General features: G+C 45.5%; 1 protein-coding gene and 1 long non-coding RNA gene across 3 annotated transcripts; both read right to left on the bottom strand.

Moving 5' to 3' along the window:
* Window positions 1-1214: 1214 nt before the first annotated feature.
* LOC136381288 (uncharacterized) lies at window positions 1215-7292 on the bottom strand. 2 transcript variants are annotated; one of them, XR_010747044.1, is made up of 4 exons: window positions 7179-7292; window positions 6931-7010; window positions 6350-6427; window positions 1215-1273 (listed from the first exon to the last, which is right to left on the bottom strand). It is a non-coding gene; the product is annotated as an uncharacterized lncRNA (long non-coding RNA). The 2 variants fall into 2 exon arrangements; XR_010747043.1 differs by lacking the exons at window positions 6931-7010; window positions 7179-7292 and adding an exon at window positions 6588-6758.
* Window positions 7293-12174: 4882 nt separating this feature from the next.
* HSBP1 (heat shock factor binding protein 1) lies at window positions 12175-17220 on the bottom strand. The gene is made up of 4 exons (XM_066348938.1): window positions 17067-17220; window positions 16401-16467; window positions 15294-15414; window positions 12175-13710 (listed from the first exon to the last, which is right to left on the bottom strand). The coding sequence occupies exons 1-3, from the start codon at window positions 17109-17111 to the stop codon at window positions 15296-15298; spliced, it is 231 nt and encodes a 76-aa protein (XP_066205035.1). The 5' UTR covers window positions 17112-17220; the 3' UTR covers window positions 12175-13710; window positions 15294-15295.
* Window positions 17221-18369: the final 1149 nt, after the last annotated feature.

Raw genomic sequence — 18369 nt, 5'->3', positions numbered from 1 at the left:
GATTTGAAAAAGTCTCCTTGGTAATGTGATGACTGGACTGAGATGGAAATATGTGTATGTCAACTAAGTAAGGAGTAGAATAAAAGAATAGAATTTCTAGCTAAAGAAATGGCACATGCAAAGGCCCTTGGGTGGAAGGGAGCCAGCATGTCCTAGAAATAGCTCTGGAAGTCTCTTCTGTTTAGAAACAAATGAATATATAAAAATGCTTACCTCTCTCCAGGTCATTGTGAGTATGAAATGGAATACTGTATGGGGATGTGCTCAGTAAGTGCTTCCTTGGGAAAGCCAGACAAGGCTCTGAAGTTCCATCCTGGGGATAGAGGAACAGGAGGAATTGGGTTATAGGTCTCATGTAAGTGATTACTTCATGGTGCTTTTTGATTGCATGTGGGTCATGTGTCATTTGCTTTAATCTAATGTCTTAGTCTCATGAAGGTCACTGGTTGGGATTATTTCTTGCGGCTTTGTTTGCTTTAGTTTTGAGAATTAGGAGTAGCTTCTTGCCATACCTTCTTGCAAAGGATTCCCTTGAGTTTGGGGGCTTTCCTGACACCTGCGCCCTAGTCACTCAAAGCTGTCCTCTGCTGGCCACAGCTAGAGGTCTGGGGGCAGCTCTTAGGCGGGGCAAGACACCAGGCAATGTAGACAACTTTCATCTTTCAATTTGCAGGTGGAGATGGGACCACCACTCAAACCGAGTGGCCAATCTACCTCCTTTCCTTTCTTCTCTCTTTCTTTTTCCCTTCACTCACTAAATGGGTTTGCAAGCCCTGCCCTAAGCATTGCACATTCATGGCCTTATTGTGGTCTGCACAATAGCCCTAGAAGCAAACACTGCAAATTCCTTTGTATATATGAGTCAGGATCTTAGGGCAGTCAAAACACTTTCCCAAGATCCAAGATCCTGAGCAATAAAACTGGGCTGGCTTTACGGGCATGTGATCTATGCCCAGGGCTTTGCACTCAGACACCCTCCCCCCAACGTATCCCCCACCCCCTGCACTCCCCTCAGCTTTAGTAGTTTCTGAACAAAGGACCCACATTTTATTTTGCAGGGTCCCCCTGAAAACTCTGTGGCCAGTCCTGCTGTTAGAGTTGGGCTTCAAACCAGAGCTCTTCCCACACCCTGTGTGGTCTTGCCTCCCCCAGAGCTATTTCTAAAATGCACACCTGTCTTCTCCCTGTTCGGCCCCCAAGGTGGCTCTCCATTACCTGCAGGAAGAAGCATGTCGTTTCCTACTGCAGGGATTCTTCACCTGGCTGTATACACCTGCAGGAAGGAAGAAATAATTTGGGGAAAAATTACTGATGCCCTTGGCAATATGTTGGGAGCAATAAAACCAGAATTCCTGTGGGTGGGGCCCCAGCATTGCTGTGTATAAGTTTTCCAGGTGATTCTAATGAGTAGCCAGTATGGAGCACCTTGGTTAGAGGTCCTGGCATAGTTCCTGGCACATTCAGTGGGTGTTTCATAAATGTCCTCCCACTTTCTAGAGTCATGAATTCACTAAAGACTCAGGGTGAGAATTAAACTGAGTTGTGAACAAGAGATTTATCTTTGGGTCCCATGCTTGTGTCAGAGTGGGAGCTCAATGGGGGGAGTTACCTGGGGTGCTGTACCGAGAAGGTTCAAGTGGGGAGGAGGGAGAGAGACTGTAATACCGGTGGCTGAGGCCAGGCAGCTCCACATTGGATTCGGGCAGATGGTAGAGAAACTACAGAGCCAGAAGTGTTGGGCCATTCCTGTTTAACAGAGTCTTTCAACGGAGGACAAGCAAACAGGCAGGGGAAAGCCGCTTCTCACCACAGCAGGCGAATGAAAAGCATAAATGAACCCTCACAGTGGCAGGTGGGCAATCCTCAATCTGCCGTCTGCCCTGAGGGAAAGCACGTGTATTAAAAAAAAAATTAAATTAAATTAAATTAAACTTAATTTAATTATTTTATTCAGTGAGAGGAGGGCAGGCAGAGAGATAGACTCCCACATGCTCCCCAACTGGGATCCACCTGGCAAGCCCATTAGGGGCTGAAGCTCTGCCCATCTGGAGTGTTGCTCTGTTGCTCAGCAACTGAGCTCTTCTTAGTGCCTGGGGCAGAAGCCATGGAGCCATCTTCAGAGTCCAGGGCCAACTTGCTCCAATTGAGCCATGGCTGAGGATGGGAAGAGAGAGAGAGAGAGAAAGAGAGAGAGAGAGAGAGAGAGAGGCAAGAGGGGGAGGGGTGGAGAAGCAGATGGGTACTTCTGTGTGCTCTGACCAGGAAAGGGGAATAAGGAATATCCACATACCAGGCTAACACTCTACCACTGAGCCAACCAGCCAGGCCTACCCATTGCTTTACACAGACTATACACATGTGGCACTGCCATGTGCTCATGCCCTAATCAGAGACTGAGAAAGACTTGGAAATTAGGTGCATCTCTCTGAACTGATATTCACTCTTTGACTGGAAATAGCAGCCAATTCTAGTTGGGCAATATTTTGCCCCATTCTTAATTCCAGTGCTTTGATGAGTGGATTCATCCCAACCATGGTCTTAGCAGAATGCATTGGCCCAGCTCAGGAAAACTCTTTCTTCTTGAGGAGATTGTCACCTGAGAGAGTTGGGTGCCATTTGGAACAGCCGGTGGCCATTGACCATGATGGCAAGAGCCACCTCAGAGGTGGCAAAACTCCCTCGGGCTGATCAACCCCTGCTTGAACACTTGTGGGACTGGCAACTGGCCCCATCTTTAGGTGCTTCTCAAAGGTTACTTTATTAACATCAGCTGAGGTGTGGTTTCAAGGGGTTGGCTATGGATATTAAGACACCTTGGCCTTGGCCGGTTGGCTCAGTGGTAGAGCGTCGGCCTGGCGTGCAGAAGTCCCGGGTTCGATTCCCGGCCAGGGCACACAGGAGAAGTGCCCATCTGCTTCTCCACCCCTTCCCCTCTCCTTCCTCTCTGTCTCTCTCTTCCCCTTCCGTAGCCAAGGCTCCATTGGAGCAAAGATGGCCCGGGCGCTGGGGATGGCTCCTTGGCCTCTGCCCCAGGCGCTAGAGTGGCTCTGGTCGCAACAGAGCGACCCCCCAGAGGGGCAGAGCATCGCCCCCTGGTGGGCAGAGCGTGCCCCCTGGTGGGCGTGCCGGGTGGATCTCGGTCGGGCTCATGTGGGAGTCTGTCTGTCTCTCCCCATTTCCGGCTTCAGAAAAATACAGAAAAAAAAAAAGACACCTTTACAGCTCTTATCACTTAGGAAATTCCAAAGATTTTAGGATCTCTGTGCCAGAAATGGGGAGGAAAACCAAATATATATCACTTACTATAAATCACAAGGTCACGGGGGCTCAGGGATGAAGGACTTCTATCCTGAGCTGCTGAACTTGGAAAGTAAGGCTCAGAGTCTGCTTTGCACTTTCCGTGTGAGAGTCCCCAGAGCAATTTGTCAGTCATCTAATTAAATAATTGACTCTCCAATGGAAAGCGCATAGAGATATGATCGAGCAAATGCAATTATCATCAAGTGAAAGCTTGAATTGTTCACAGTGCCATAGCCGATAAGTCAAGTGACAAGGAGTTGGGGCAAGGACAGCAACTTTCCTCAGAAAGCCGAGACGATGGCAGGCTAGTATCCCAAAGAACCATTTTGAGAAAGTATAGAATTCATGATTCTTTGATGTCCAGGAAAGGGGGGAAATGGGAGGGGTTTGAGGTCAGAAGGTGACTGCTGACAGCAGACATCTGGATGGCAGCAAGGGTCCAGGGGAGATGGTGAAAGGTCTTTCGTTTTCAGCCAACAAATTCCGGTTGCCATGGTCCCTATCACAAGGTTTCTGTAAATCTTTTGATAAACAATCATTATTTTTTACATACCTTCTTTGTCTCCTGGGGGAGGTAGTTTTGAGCAAGGAGGTTGTTTCAGTAATTCCTAGGGTACAGGTAAGGTCCCTTTAATCATTAGCACACCTGTGTGCAGGTCTGAGCAGAAGTTGCTAACTGGCGTGTTATGAGGATGGGGCTGGTTGGAGCAAGGTGGAGTCTGGAGGACTGATTATAGTATCTCATTCTGTTACATAGTCATCACGTGCCAGTGGCCAATCTGGGTGGTACATATGTAGGTGCTCACTGGGGAAATTCTTCCAGTTTTGCTATATGGTTGAAAGACTTCAGAAATAAATGTTTGGAAGAATGAACTCTTAATTCAAGTTTATTATGTCTCTCTCCTTTTCGCAATGCTCAATTTTCTTAAGCTTCTTTTTGATTACTAAAGTTGCTGGCACCGGAGCAATTACTTCTCGCAAACAAGTTGTCAGATGCCTCAAATGAATTTTAGACCTAATTTAATTCCCAATTTACTTATGAAAAAAAAAAATCCTAATTTCTCCAAATCAAATCAACCCTTGATATACCGGTGATGACTTTTTTCATAAAAAGCCAGTTGTCAAATGCTAAGCCAGTCACCCTGAGAAAGTCCGAAGGAATTAATGAGGACTGGGAAAAGAAAGGGGTGGTCCGAGCTTCCGGGACAAATGACAGATCCCAAGCACAGATCAAGGTGAGTTCGAGAGTGGCTGTCAGGATGAAGGGAGAGAGTTGACTGTGCAGAAGCTCGCTGCTTCCCCAAAAACAAGGACAAACTGGGCCCCTAATGGTTGGAGAGGCAGGGAGCTAAGGACACATAGATGAGGAACTGGACGCTCTAAGCACTTTCCAAAATGTGAAAAATGTCTATGGAGACCAGTGGGTAGGAGTCACAAGCTGAAAAGGTGCACTTAGCTTTTCCAGCCTCTGTAATGGAGATTGTATTAATTCCTAAAACTGCCATAACCAGAGACCACAAACTAGGGGGCCAAGAAAACAGAAACGTGTTTTCTCACAGTTCTGGAGGCTGAAGGTCCAAAGTCAAGGTGAGGGCAGGGTTGGCTCCGTTTTAGAGGCTGTGAGGGAGAATCAGTGTGTGCCTTTCTCCCAGCCCTCTGTGCTGGGAGCAATTCTTGGTGTTCCTTGGCTTAGAGACCCATCACTGCAGTCGCAGCCTCTGTTGTCACGTGGTGCTTGCTCCCCCTGTGTCAGTTGGCCTTGATGTCTCTTTTCCTCTTCTTTAAACGACCCCACTCACTAGATTAGGACCCATCGCAATCCAGCATGACCTCATTTTAACTTGATTACTTCTGTAAAGACTGTTTCCAGAAAAGTTTATATTCACCGGTACCGGGGGTTAGGACTTCAACGTATTTTGGGGGAATACAACTCAACCCATAACAGGTGGACAGGGAGAAAGGATTTAGGGAGTGGTGCTGGGTTGTTGCCCAGATGCAATGCTCAGAGACATGTAGCAGGGTGAGGGGAAAGGCGAGAGACACAGAGCAGCCAGCCTGGAGTCTGGATGGAGCAGACTTGATAAATTAAGCATGCCCAGAGCTGCCTTCCTCTGCACTTCGCCTTTTATGTGGTCATTAAATAGCCTTACTGTTTAAGCCATTTGTAGTCATTGCTTGAAAGTGAAAGCATTCTAATTTTTTTATTATTAAAATAAAATATTTGACCATAAATGTTTGAGCTCAATGCCTTGATTTTGGGCTTAAACTTTAAATGCTTTCCTTTCTACCAATAAGAAGGAAAAGTCATGCATTAGTTATTTTCTTTAGGATGGGTGACTCAAAAGATAAATGAGGAACTTGTTCTTTTTTTAAGACATCAAACATGATTTCTTTTTAAGTACATAAAACCATGCTAAAAGTCCACCAAATGTTCTTTAGAAATGTAATTTTATAGTGCCTTTTCTTATTAGTAATATTTTGTTAATTTCACAAGTTAAATTATATTTCAATAAACTTACGTATAACAGAATTATCAACTTATAGTTTAACCTGCTATGGGGACAGAAAATTGCGCCCAGATGAAAAGAATGCACTTTCATGAAAATAAATCTAAAAGAACTAATAAGTTACTAGTTTTTAATAAATTCTTATCGAATAACTTATCCTTCTGGTAAAATATTTACCATGCTCTTTTAAAACCTTTTTAATCAACTGAAACACTCAGGAAGCTTTAAATGATTGGATATCCTTTTGTGGCTTAAGAGTTGAAATTAATCAGGGTCAAAATGAGCTCCGTCCTTCCTCTGCTCTGGAAGGAGGTGAAATTAAAAAAAAAAAAAAGTTAAAATTATTTTTTATTGAAGTACATTTTAATAAGAAGCAAATTGATTTAAAGTGATTCAAATCTTTGTGGAGTGAGGGCTCTTCACGCTCAATTCCTTGGGCTGGAGGGCGAAGTCTTCATTGCACAGGGCTGGGAAGGAAGGTCACGCTCCTTTCCTAGCGCGGGTTGTTCTGGGTTATTAAGAATCAATTCCTGTTAAATTACCTTAGGACTGGCCCAGGCCTGAGTGATCCAGCAGGAGAATCTCTTCCATGCTCTCTCACTTCTTTATGCAGGGTTTTCCTGCGTAAGAAATAATATATTATATAACAGTAACAGACAGGGGCATTGATTGAAAACATGCCCCTCCCCCCCAAGCACACGTGCTGTATCAGGAGATGAATGAATCTGCGCGTTAATTAAGCACCCCCCCCCCCCCCCCCGAGGAGGGGGTGCTTCTTACCTATAGTCTGACAACCAAAGTTGAGAGCTAAAGCCCCTGGGTCTCACACTTGAGACAGAATCCCCTGGAGGATGTGTGAAAACTCAGGCTTGGGGCCACACCAGGGCCTCTGCCTCTGCCTCCGCAGGGCTGGGCGGGGCCTGGGCGTCTGCGGTTCTAACCAGCTCCCAGGTGCTGCTGCTGCGCCCGCCCGAGACCGCATTTTAAGACCCCACTGCCTTACTGGGGTTCGGTTGAACAAATGATGTTCCTGGAATAGATTTTTTTTTTTTCCTCTGAGGAAAAAAAAAACACCTCTCTCTATAGAGGTTTTGTTTAAACCCAAGGCAGACCACATACATACCTGTTCTCAGATATCAGTGGACTGCCAAAGAATGGGTCTTGTTAGAGCTTTAGTGATTCTGGCTAGATGCCATTGCAAACCTGTCAGAACCAACACCAAACACCCGGTCACGTAAGGAGGGAGTTATGACATCCAAAAGAGGACAGTTGTTAGTTCCCACGGAAGTAAACGCTTAGCGTTTCAATGGTGTTAAATAGGGCATAAAGCAGACAAATTACCACATCAATTTCATTTCCAAGAATTCTTACCCAGTTTATTGTACTCTTTAGTACAAAAAGAGATTCTCCAAGTTTTGACTTGCCAAACAGTAACTTCTTAAAGCATTACTAGCAAATCTTGTTCAGAACTCTCCTGGAATACAGATGAACTTCAATAAACCCAAGGAATTTCTGGCAGAGTTCACGGTGAGGGAAATGTTCTGAGCCAGTGGTTCCAGAGATCCTGGCTTAGCTGTGTCAGAAGGGCCCTACAATGACTGCTTGTCATTATGGGGAAGACAAGGTTGGGTCACAGAGCCTTGTCTGCACTTGAGAGAATAAGATTGACCCGCTAAAGAACCTTCCGGTAGTTCTGTAGGAAGATGCTGGCACACATGCGTGTTTCATATAATCAACCTCTCAGACAAAACAGTTCTGACGGAAGGTGTGGCCGCAGCGATGAGGGCTCCCAGGTCCTGAGGCTGAGGTCTTTCTTAAATTTCTGCTAGCAAGATGGCATACATTTGATAGCCAGTTTCTCCAGAATATTTAAGAGTCATTCTGGGCCTAAGGAACTCAGGCTCTAACTGAGGAACATCTGAGTTTGGCTCATGCCAGAGATGTCTGCCTGTGAAGGGGAGAGGCTGATTTCTTTTGATAACATTGCATTGCAGCCTTTCCAGCTTTGCAGTCTGTGGACCAGGCCAATCTCAGGCTGCTGTTCCACAAATAATTTGGACTCATCCTTTGTGTCAATGGGATTTGGGAGCAGAATCAGCCAAATTGCCTTCTCATATTCCCAGGAGAATGTATCATTAAAAGAAACAATCATGTTACTTAAATGCCTGGAAATGACTGTTCTCTAATGATTATCCACTGTGCATCAATGTTAACGGCACTTTCTTCTGTATGACAGGCCTTGAGTGTTAAGATATTTAATATTTAAAGTTTATTTCTGGAAATACTCACTGGGTTTGGATGGCAACTTCTAAAGACCTATGAAAGGCAAGAGGTAAATGGTTTTGGGAATGGATCTTTTGAAGGCTGAATAGAAGGAGAAAAATTCCACCTGGAAGATTTTCTGATGTCGCTGGCCCTCAGGGTTCTGAGACGTTAATGAGACAATGCAGGTGGAGGCACCTCACGCTCTGCTCAGGGCAGGACCAGCCATCGCAGACGCGAGGTAAACCTGAAGTTGAATTTGGCTAACAAGACATCACCTGCCAGGGAATCAGACATCCTTTTCTTAGAGCAGCGGTGGCACCATCTAGTCGTTAAAGCAAAAACGACGCATAGGTTGAACTGAATGCCAGATAAGGTGTGCCTGTTTCGACTGTGTAAGTCGGGAGTGTCAGCTGGGTTGACAGGCTGGCAGAACCCCATCTAATTTGCTTGGTGGATTACATCACTGAGGAGCAGCTGTAGACAGTCCTTCTGGAACGAGTTTCCAACCTTTATGTGCATGCAAGCTTAAAACAACCCTGCCTGGGCCCGCCTGCAGGAATCCGGAGGCAGGGTCTGGGTACTACCTCCTGTGAGGTTTTGAAATGTTCCCAGGAAGACTCTAATGTGCACACAAAGGTGACAATCAGCTAATTCCTATTTAACTCTCTCTACTGCTACAATTCATCCTCCAGAACCTGTATGGAAGAGGTCTGGGACAGGCGCTGTAGGTTGTCCATTCAATAGCCACCCTTTTCCTTTCTGATAGAGTCTGGTTTTGTTCTTCATCTCCCCTCCTCGGAGGGCCCAGGAGCTATTAGAGGAGGCCTCATCCCAGGTACAGGTTGAATCATGAATAGATTAAGCTAGGGTTTCTGCACCTGGGCACTGTTAACCTTTGGAGCAGAATTCTTTGTGGTGGGGCCGTCCGTGGATTGCAGGATGTTTGGCAGTATCCTTGGTCTCATCCACCAGAAGCCAGAAGCACCCCAACCCCCTCCAAGCTGTGACAATCCAAAGATGAGAATCTCAGGGTGCAGCCTGTCACGTGAGGCCTATGCTTTGCCAAGGGTTGTTTGAGGCACAGGCAGTGGGTAGGAATACCTTTGGGAAAACAAGGGGAAAGCGAAACACATTTTCTTTCTGTGGGAGGCATGGAGATGGTCTGATGGGGGTGTGCCGTTCTCTGCCTGGAGTTGCCCTCCCTCTGGGCTTCCCACTGTGAAACAATACAGACGCCTTTAGCTCACAGGGCTGTGCTTTGTTATTTGCAGCTAAATGCTTCCAAATGGCTTGACCCTGAATCTAGGTGATTCTTAATTATTGGGAATTAATTCTGTTCCTCTTTGGAAGGTAGACATTTTGTCACTGACCAATATGAATAATCAGTCAAAATGTGTCTACAAAATAGAAATCTATTAAAATATCATCAAGATTATAACCATGAAGCAGGGTAGTATGTATGTGACGTGAATCTAATTTATGTATGTAGTATATAAACATTCTTTGGCCTTGTTCAAGGAGAGAGCAACAGAACATTACATTTCACCAGTGGTGGCCAGGGACGCACTGAAGCAGATGTTCCATATCTATTAGATATAAATCTAATCCTAGGCAGGTGTCTGAGGAACCTTCAGGCACCTCTCTTGGTGAAGGTCTCAGCGTGGGAGGGCAGAGCATTAGAATTAAATCTCTTACAACAGTCAACCTGACTTGTACAAACTCCTTTCCAATTTCCAACATGACTGGTGGGGTCGATGAGTGTAACATTCATCACAATCCCTCTGGTTTTTGATTCTGGGCAGTGACTCATGGTCCCCACCAAGATTTTCATTCATTCAAAAGTTTTATAAAGACACTGACGCTAAAAGCAGATGCTTAACATCAGTAACGAGAGATTAAGATTCCAGCTGATGGCTGCATGGGTACTATTTTAAGACATCTGTACTGTACTTACTTTTTTTTTTATAAAGTTACCTTATAAGATGGTAAGCAGATAGGTCACTGGGGGAGGGGCATTATTTTTCATCCAAGGTGGGTCTCAAAGGATAATTTTTGCTTGAGAGAAATGATGGGGGTGTTATTAAGTAAACTAATGTAAAAACTAGTACTTACTGTTCTGTCAGGGCAAACATTTGAGAAACTAAACTGGATTTGTTTCTATAGTTGTTCTCCAATAACTTATTTTGGAAAAAAAAAAGATGCTAGCCTAGGAGCACACATTTTCTAGCAGTCCTGAATACTTTCAATTCTAAATAAAAATTCACATCAAGATATTTATTATTTGAGTCATGTTTAATTGAAAATGTCACATCAGTCTTTTCGAACTGAATATCCACCGAGGAGGTGGGTTGATGATTCCCAGGTGGCTCTGACAGGTGAAGGAACAGCCATGAGCAAGCTCCGTGCCCTGGTCAACTGCTGCCCAACGCTGGGTTCCTTCCAGGACTGACCAGATACAAACCAAACTCAGGGTTGTCAGGAGGATGAGAGCAAATAACGTAAACAAAATTCTGAGAACAGCAATGTTTACAGTAAATGCTTTCCATAAGGCTATGACTAATTGTTAACTGTTGCTAGGTAATTTTCAGGGTTAAATCTGACAACATATTGTGCAAATGCCCTATTTTAATCCCATTAAAAATGCAAACTACACAAGATGTGAAAAAAAGAGGAACATAAATATCCATAGGAAACCTTCAATTTACAAACAGGATGCTAAAAAAAGTTTCCCTTGAGTTGTTTGGAGGATGCTGTCCCCCAAGCAACAATGCTCTAAGTGCGGTTAGGATTCCAAGGACTAACAAAGGAAAATGAGCCTTTAATTACCTGAAATACTGTATGTTTGTTCTGATAAGGTCAAACATGTTAGTACTTCAGTAGAAACCAAACAGTAGAGAAACAAAACTGATCGGCAAATAAGATTACAATGTTGAACACCCCGTGGCTTGACGGAAAGCAGGATTAACTAAAAGTCAGGTGAGGAAGCCGGTGTGGCCTCTGGGCCTGGGAGGTGAGGGCATCTAGTCCAACAGAAGGCTGCTTTGCTTGGTGCAAGCACCTCCATACTACTTAGATGGATAAGCCCGAGGTAGGATCTTCATTGGCCTTTAAATGAAAAACTAGCTGGGAGAAGAATAGAGAGGCAGGCATTTTCCTGCACAAAAAATTATGGCTGGAACTCGAAAGGGAAGTGATCTACAGACAGGTTAGAGGTCTTCATGGAGTGGCTTTCATAGAGCGGAGGCTACAGGGCAGGGAGGGTGTCTGTAACCCTGGGGGAGGGGGAGTATGGTGGACCCAGGTTGTTCCAGAAAGGCCGCAGGACACAGGACATAGTGAGTGTGGGGTAATGGAAGCTTAGCAGCCTGTCTCACTTCACATTGGCACTGCCTTAAGAGTCGAGGCAAACCGTCTGCGTGCACAGGCAGGAAGGTCTCACATGGGTCATAGAGCCCGTTTCTCCTGTGGCTGAAACGCTGCCTGGAGAACGGGCCGAGTGTGTGGCAGTGCAGGCGTTCGTTCAGAAATAGAACCCAATGCTATTTACTGGATTACTTGAACTGGTACCTCCCTGTATGTTTGGTTTTTACACCACACTAAATTCAATGAAATGTTAACTAGGTGGTAAGTATATATCTATATATATATATAAAATCCTTGGCCAAAGAACTTGACTTGCAACCTGGCAGGTGAGAAAGTGAAATCACATTTCTCTGCTCTGAGACCTCAGAGCCTTCAATATGCTAATTTACACTGTGAATTTTCCCAAAGTGAATCCAGTACAAGGCCAAGTTTCTGAACCCAAGCGACTATAAACCCTTTGTTCTCTGGAACTGCTCCAGGACAAGTGTCCTGGGGAACATACTGGGAAAAGGTTTCCGTCTTGCGCAGGTGAGACCTCAGCCTCCTCCCGCATCCATCAGAGCACCTCACATTCCCGAGGCTTCTCGGACACAGCCTCCACCCACTCCTCCCTTTCCCTTTGGTTATTTGTACTTAATTGTTCCGGAGGTTTTAGCTCATAATCCAAAATGGTATGTGCCTTTTAATCTGACAATGTAAAAAACCAAACAAATCATTTTTGACACAAAGGAAACTTCAATAGCAGGATTTCAGGCACCTTTATTCACAGCAGGTATTTTTGGTCAGGGGAGCTTGCCTCAGGAATCTTTCCATTACTTAAGAAAGCCAACTCCTTCCTGAGTCCTCACTGACCTTCCCACCGAACCATTTCCACTTGCTGTTTCCTAGGCTTGAAAGCACCCACACGCAGGTTCCGTCTGCCTGGCTGGTAGGTTCTGGGGCGCTCAGGGCTACACCTTGCAGCACAACCTACTGGCCATCAAAGGGGTGACTGCAGCTGGGTACTAATAGTGGTAAATTAATTTCATCACCGAAGAAATTTACTCCTTTGTGTTCTCCATATAATTTATAAACAGGAAATATTTCTTAATATTATTGTATATTTGAAATACGAACAATCAAGACTGGTGATATAGAAAACTTAAAAATCATACTGTGTTCATGAAGGGTTTTCCTTTATGAGACAGTTTTTTTCTATACAAAATCCCTTCTCTGTGACAATCACACAGATCTCCTTCAGTCAATATTGGCCTCGAGGCTTAGCGCTCCCGACATTACATTTCTGGGTGGCAAAAATTATCATCCCTGTCTTCTATAGTCAATAATAAAACCATTAGTCTCCAAGAATTTAGGTAAATAGTTTAAAACTTGAGTCTACTACCAGTCATTTATTATTTTCTGGTGAAGCAACTGGCACGGACTTAACATGATCTCTTTTCCTTTTCCGTTTCTTTTCCCAATTAGTGGCTCAAAGAATAGATGAAGTAACTGAGTTTTAAAATCCTGCCAGATTTTGTATAGTAACTATTGTAGATGAACATTGTAGGATCCTACTTAGTATTCAAGTCTCATGCAAAACTCTGATGACTGCCTCATGACATCAGGCAATTCTGTCATTTTCCATATTTAAAAATTCTCACTAAAGTGGCAGTGGTTACTATTCATTACTTTAGCATCTGACTTCAAAGACTTTGACATAAAATCACGGTTCAAGTCTGAGTTCTGGCAACAGAGTAGTGCCAGGTGTTTCCAAATAAACAAATTTTAAATGTTTTAAACCACTCGAAAAGTATCACCAATACACTACTTGGTATTAGTTCAACAGTCACACTATTGAGAATGAAAGAACCCTAAACTCTACAAATGGTTTACTTCACAAAGTCTAATTATAACAGGATAACCAACTATATGTCTAATAGAAAAAAATTACACAGCAACTTTTATCAAACAGCAACCACTACAAAAGGAATAAAAGGGAAAAAAAGGACTTCACAAAATACACTAAAAAATTTGACAATTTTATGCAGGAACTGCCAAAGTTTTAGTGTTTAATATTTAATAGCCCAACTGACCAAGATCCAAGAGGTGAAGTTAGCATGTTCAAGAAACTGGGGTAGGAGGGTAGGTAATCACTCAGTCAACTATTTCGTATGTGATAAGAAGAACGCACACTTTACAGTAGAAAATGTCTACATAGTAATTAACTGCAAAAAGCCATTCGGTCTTCTCTTGGCTTGTAAAAACAGTGTTCCAGATTTCAGTGTAAATTAGCAACCTATTGAAAAAGGAAAAACCATCAACATGTTATTCATTATATAGGGACAAATGGAAATGAATTTGTGAACTAAAAGTCCTTTCAGAACCCTCTATTAAACTAAACTTATTTTCTGTGCACACACTCTAGCAGATCCACAATATATTTAATCGGGAGTCTTTATTAAAGACACTTCGGAATCCATTTCCTCCTCCCACGCCTTTCTCTGTATCATCCCTGTAACTCAAAGTCTTCAATCCTCAAGAGGATGCTCTTATTCACTTGATGGGATTTGAGATATGAACCCTGCAGGACACTTTCCAAACCATCTCTACATAGAAATAAAGATGACAACCCACGCAAAACAATTATGTGATTTACTCACACAGTGCATCAACCCAATCTATTGTCAAGATATCAACAAACGGAAGTCTTTTACATCTCAAACCTCTATTTTCTTGTACTTCAAAGCAACTTGTATTTCATAGTAACTTATAATTTGGTCCAGCCAGGACATGCCCAGAAAATAAAAAGAGGAGTATGGTCTCTTTCACTTCTATGTTCTGCTTGGTACTCTAGTTAGCTAAAAATTCTCAGTGAACTTTATTTTTATAGGGGATGAAAATGTTAAAAATGGGATGGGAGAAAAGGAGAAAACTCAAATTATTTTTGGTTTGTGACGAGGTAACGACCACACTCACATAAAGGATTACAATGAAGAAACCCACTTGGATGAGAGTAAGGCAGCCAACTGTGCAAATGGCTATCTTGCTATCCAGCTAGTTTTTTTTGTTTTGTTTTTACAGGGACAGAGAGAGTCAGAGAGAGGGATAGACAGGGACAGACAGACAGGAACGGAGAGAGATGAGAAGCATCAATCATCAGTTTTTCGTTGCGACACCTTAGTTGTTCATTGATTGCTTTCTCATATGTGCCTTGACTGTGGGCCTTCAGCAGACCGAGTAACCCCTTGCTCGAGCCAGTGACCTTGGGTCCAAGCTGGTGAGCTTTGCTCAAACCAGATGAGCCCATGCTCAAGCTGGCAACCTCGGGGTCTCGAACCTGGGTCCTCTGCATCCCAGTCTGACGCTCTATCCACTGCGCCACCGCCTGGTCAGGCTATCCAGGTAGTTTTTTTAATTATCAGTCATTCCTCTGGTGTCTGAAAACTATGAAGTGGAAACTGAAATTAACTCTAGGGTGAAGGTTTAATGTGGTCATAAGCCAGTTCATCTCAGTCACAGTTAGTTATTGTCCTGGTGTTTACTGTGTACAGTACGTGTCCCCAAAAGAATCCTTAGAATTTATAGCATTTATGAAGGTGGCAATGTCAGTGCTTGAGTTATCCCTTTTGAAACACACACACACACACACACACACACACACACCCCAAACCACTACAAATGTGCCAGTGATAAGAATTTTCAGGCCAACAAAACATACTTCTTTGTTTTTGGCTGTAATGATATAAACTCAGTGGTTATCTAATGTTAATCAATGGTCTTAACTAATGGGGATATAAGTCTAATAAATAAAAACTGGGAACATGACTACATCAAAAGTTGTACTGACGTACACCATGCGCACACCGCCCCATCCCTCACCTTCAGCTCTTCTGGGCCGCAGGTATCTTGTTTTCCCCTTCCAGTTCTTCCACCCCGGCCTGCGTCATGAGGTCTGCGATGTTTTTCTCCAGGTCATCAATGCGACTACTCATGTCATCAAGTGGTGAAGTTAAAGACGAAGCACAGCAACATCTCCCATTTCTATCCTTTCCCTCCAGGGCCCTGCACACCACAACCTTAAACATAACTGTCTTAATGGAACTGGTTTTCCAATTCCCTTTGGATAGTTATACAGTCATGTGTCACAAAAGACATTTCCATCAACGACTGGCCAAACATGTAAGAGTGGTCTACCATCTAGCCTACGTGTGGAGTGGGCTGCACCATCTGGTCCTCTGTAAGTACACTCTAGGACCGTGATGGCGAACCTTTTTATAAAAACCACCCACTTTTGCAGTGCTGGTCAACCTGGTCCCTCCCGCCCACTACTGGGTGTCCCAGCTTTCATGGTGGGCATAGCAGAGCAAACAAACGGTCGATTGGCTCACCATAAAAGCTGGAACGCCCAGTAGTGGGCAGTGGGGACCAGGTTGACCAGCACTGCAAAAGAGGGCGGTTTTTATAAAAAGGTTCCCCATCATAGCTCTAGGATGTCTGCATAAGGACAAGATCACCTCATAACACATGTCTCAGAATCTATCCTGTCATTAAGCAGGCATGACTGTAATCTCCTGGTTAAAAGTACAGAGACCTTGGAAAAGGAATAAATCCCAGCCCTGCCCTTTATTGGTGATGGGCTCTGTGCAAGTTGTTTTACTTTGCTAGGCTCCTGTTTTCTCGTGCGCTAAAATAAAGGTAAAACCAGAATCGCTTCATCAGGTTATGGTGAGGAGCAGGGGAAAGATACACATAAAATGTTTTGCTCACAGTCAACAATCTTAGACATTATGGTAGAATGCAAGTTCCTTGAGGCGGGCATTCAGTTGTCTCCCTGGCTCTTCATACAGTACTTTGCACAAAGGGCACACCCAAGCTCAGTAAAAACATGAGGTGAAGGTGGCCTGAACGCCATCCATTTATTACAACACTACGGAGAAAACAGGATCCAGACACCCATAAGAAGACGACTACTAATGCAAAGGATATTTCTTCCAATGATCTGGTCGGACATGGTCTGAAATTTATCTTGCATCTGCTGCAGGAGTGTCTGCACCTATGAAACAACAAAACAAAACACCCGACGCTTACCCTGAGGCTCCTTCAAGGGGTGAGGACAGGAGCCCCAGTCCCCGAAGGAGACTAGGATCCTGGGTTCCTGCCTCCATTCAGCCTCCTCGCAGCTCCGTGGCCTTCAGCAAGGAGTTGCCCTCTCCAGGCGTCAGTTTTCCCAGCTGTCAAATTAAGACTGAAGGGCCGGTGAAGCCCCTCCCCGTTTGGGCCCCCGCTGCCATTCAAAATTCTTTGGGCCTTTTGGTCGTTTTGACGGCTGGGGTGGGGTGTGCGGGAGGGGATGAAGGGGGCCTGCGTGGAGGGCTGAGGGGTGCGGGGCTGCGGGGGACCAGGGCGTCACCCGGGGTGCGGTTCGGGAACAGGTGGGTGGGGGGTAACGGGGGTCGGGCCTGGAGACGTCAGAAAGCGCAGGGTGCTACACCCAGCGGCCTGGGGGTGGGGTCAAGGGGACCGGAGGCCTCAGCAGGCGAAGCCTCTAAAAACACGCCGGCTCCGCCTTGGGGTGCCGCGGCCTCAGGCGCGCGCGCGCGCACACACACACACACACACACACACACACACACACACACTCATGACCCTTACCACCGAGGTGAGATCCTGCACGGTCTTGGGGTCAGTCTCGGCCATCTCCCCGGTTCCCAGTTTGGCGGTGATATCTCCGACCGACACCAACACTTCCGTTTGTCAGCAGGCGCCCCCAGCGGCTTTTTCTCGCGACGACAAGTGCCAGGCGCGCGACCGCGGGGTGTTGTGGGAATTGTAGTTGATATCACGCGCCGGAAAGGCCGGCAATCTCACGCTTCCGTTCCGAGAGAGGCCCCGCCCCTCCTCCCCGCCTTGCCTAGCTCCACTCCATCCAGCACTCCTCTGCCCTTTCCCAGCCACGCCCCAGCCACACCCCCAGCCACGCCCCTAGTCACGCTCTGTACTCAGCCCCGAGGGGTAAAAGAGGAAGAAACACTGCAATAGGGCCAACCATTGAAGGGGTGGTTTCGACCTTTTTCCAGGCTGTAGGTACAGGCCACACTAGTTTTCTTGGCCCTGTCGGGTCTCACTTGCTGGGCACCTACGAGGTGCCAAACTCAGGCCTGGGCGCTGCCTGCACTCCAAAAAAACCCCCTTAAAAGGCCCTGGCCGGTTGGCTCAGTGATAGAGTGTCGGCCTGGCGTGCAGGAGTCCAGGGTTCGATTCCCGGCCAGGGCACACAGGAGAAGCGCCCATCTGCTTCTCCACCCCTCCCCCTCTCCCTCCTCTCTGTCTCTCTCTTCCCCTTCCGCAGCCAAGGCTCTATTCGAGCAAAGTTGGCCCGGATGCTGAGGATGGCTCTGTGGCCTCTGCCTCAGGCGTTAGAATGGCTCTGATTGCAACAGAGCATCGCCCCTGGTGGGCGGGCCGGGTGGATCCCCGTTGGGCGCATGTGGGAGTCTGTCTGACTGCCTCCCCGTTTCCAACTTCAGAAAAATACAAAAAAAAAAAAAAACAAAAAAAACCCCTTAAACACTTGGAGGGGAAACTAAAGTCCCAGGCCCGGGGGGCACCACCAGCATGCACACAGCTGCTCACCTGAGGGCCTGGTTACGCCCTCGATCTCTGTTTTTCCTTCTCCCCATGAGGGTTGAGAGGAGGTGCCGGTGCAGTGGGGCAGGTGGTTTTTAGCTTTTAAAGTTAAATATGTTCTTGAGGGTGCAGAAATCACGAAGTCCACTCTTGTAACTGCCCCCAATCAAGAAACATTTCCAGCTCCCCAGAAGCCCCTTTTCTTTCACCCACACCTGCCACTCACAAGGATGACAAACAACGTCCTGACTTGAACACAATCGATTCCTTTTGCCTGTGTTTCAATGTTATATAAATGGAATCAGACAAGGAGGCCTTCTTAGTGACT

This window comes from Saccopteryx leptura, chromosome 9, assembly GCF_036850995.1.
Source record: "Saccopteryx leptura isolate mSacLep1 chromosome 9, mSacLep1_pri_phased_curated, whole genome shotgun sequence".
NCBI lineage: Eukaryota > Metazoa > Chordata > Mammalia > Chiroptera > Emballonuridae > Saccopteryx > Saccopteryx leptura.
Note: the sequence above shows the minus strand (reverse complement) of the source record. Positions and strands in the feature narration are given on the sequence as shown.

Excerpts from the sequence above, each read along its gene's own strand:
- HSBP1 (XM_066348938.1), bottom strand. The coding sequence starts at position 17,111 with ATGGCCGAGACTGACCCCAAGACCGTGCAGGATCTCACCTCGGTG. Across the intron at positions 16,468-17,066 it reads TGCAGGATCTCACCTCGGTG|GTGCAGACACTCCTGCAGCA; the intron begins GTAAGGGTCATG and ends GTTGTTTCATAG. Across the intron at positions 15,415-16,400 it reads CGACCAGATCATTGGAAGAA|TTGATGACATGAGTAGTCGC; the intron begins ATATCCTTTGCA and ends TAACTTCACCAC.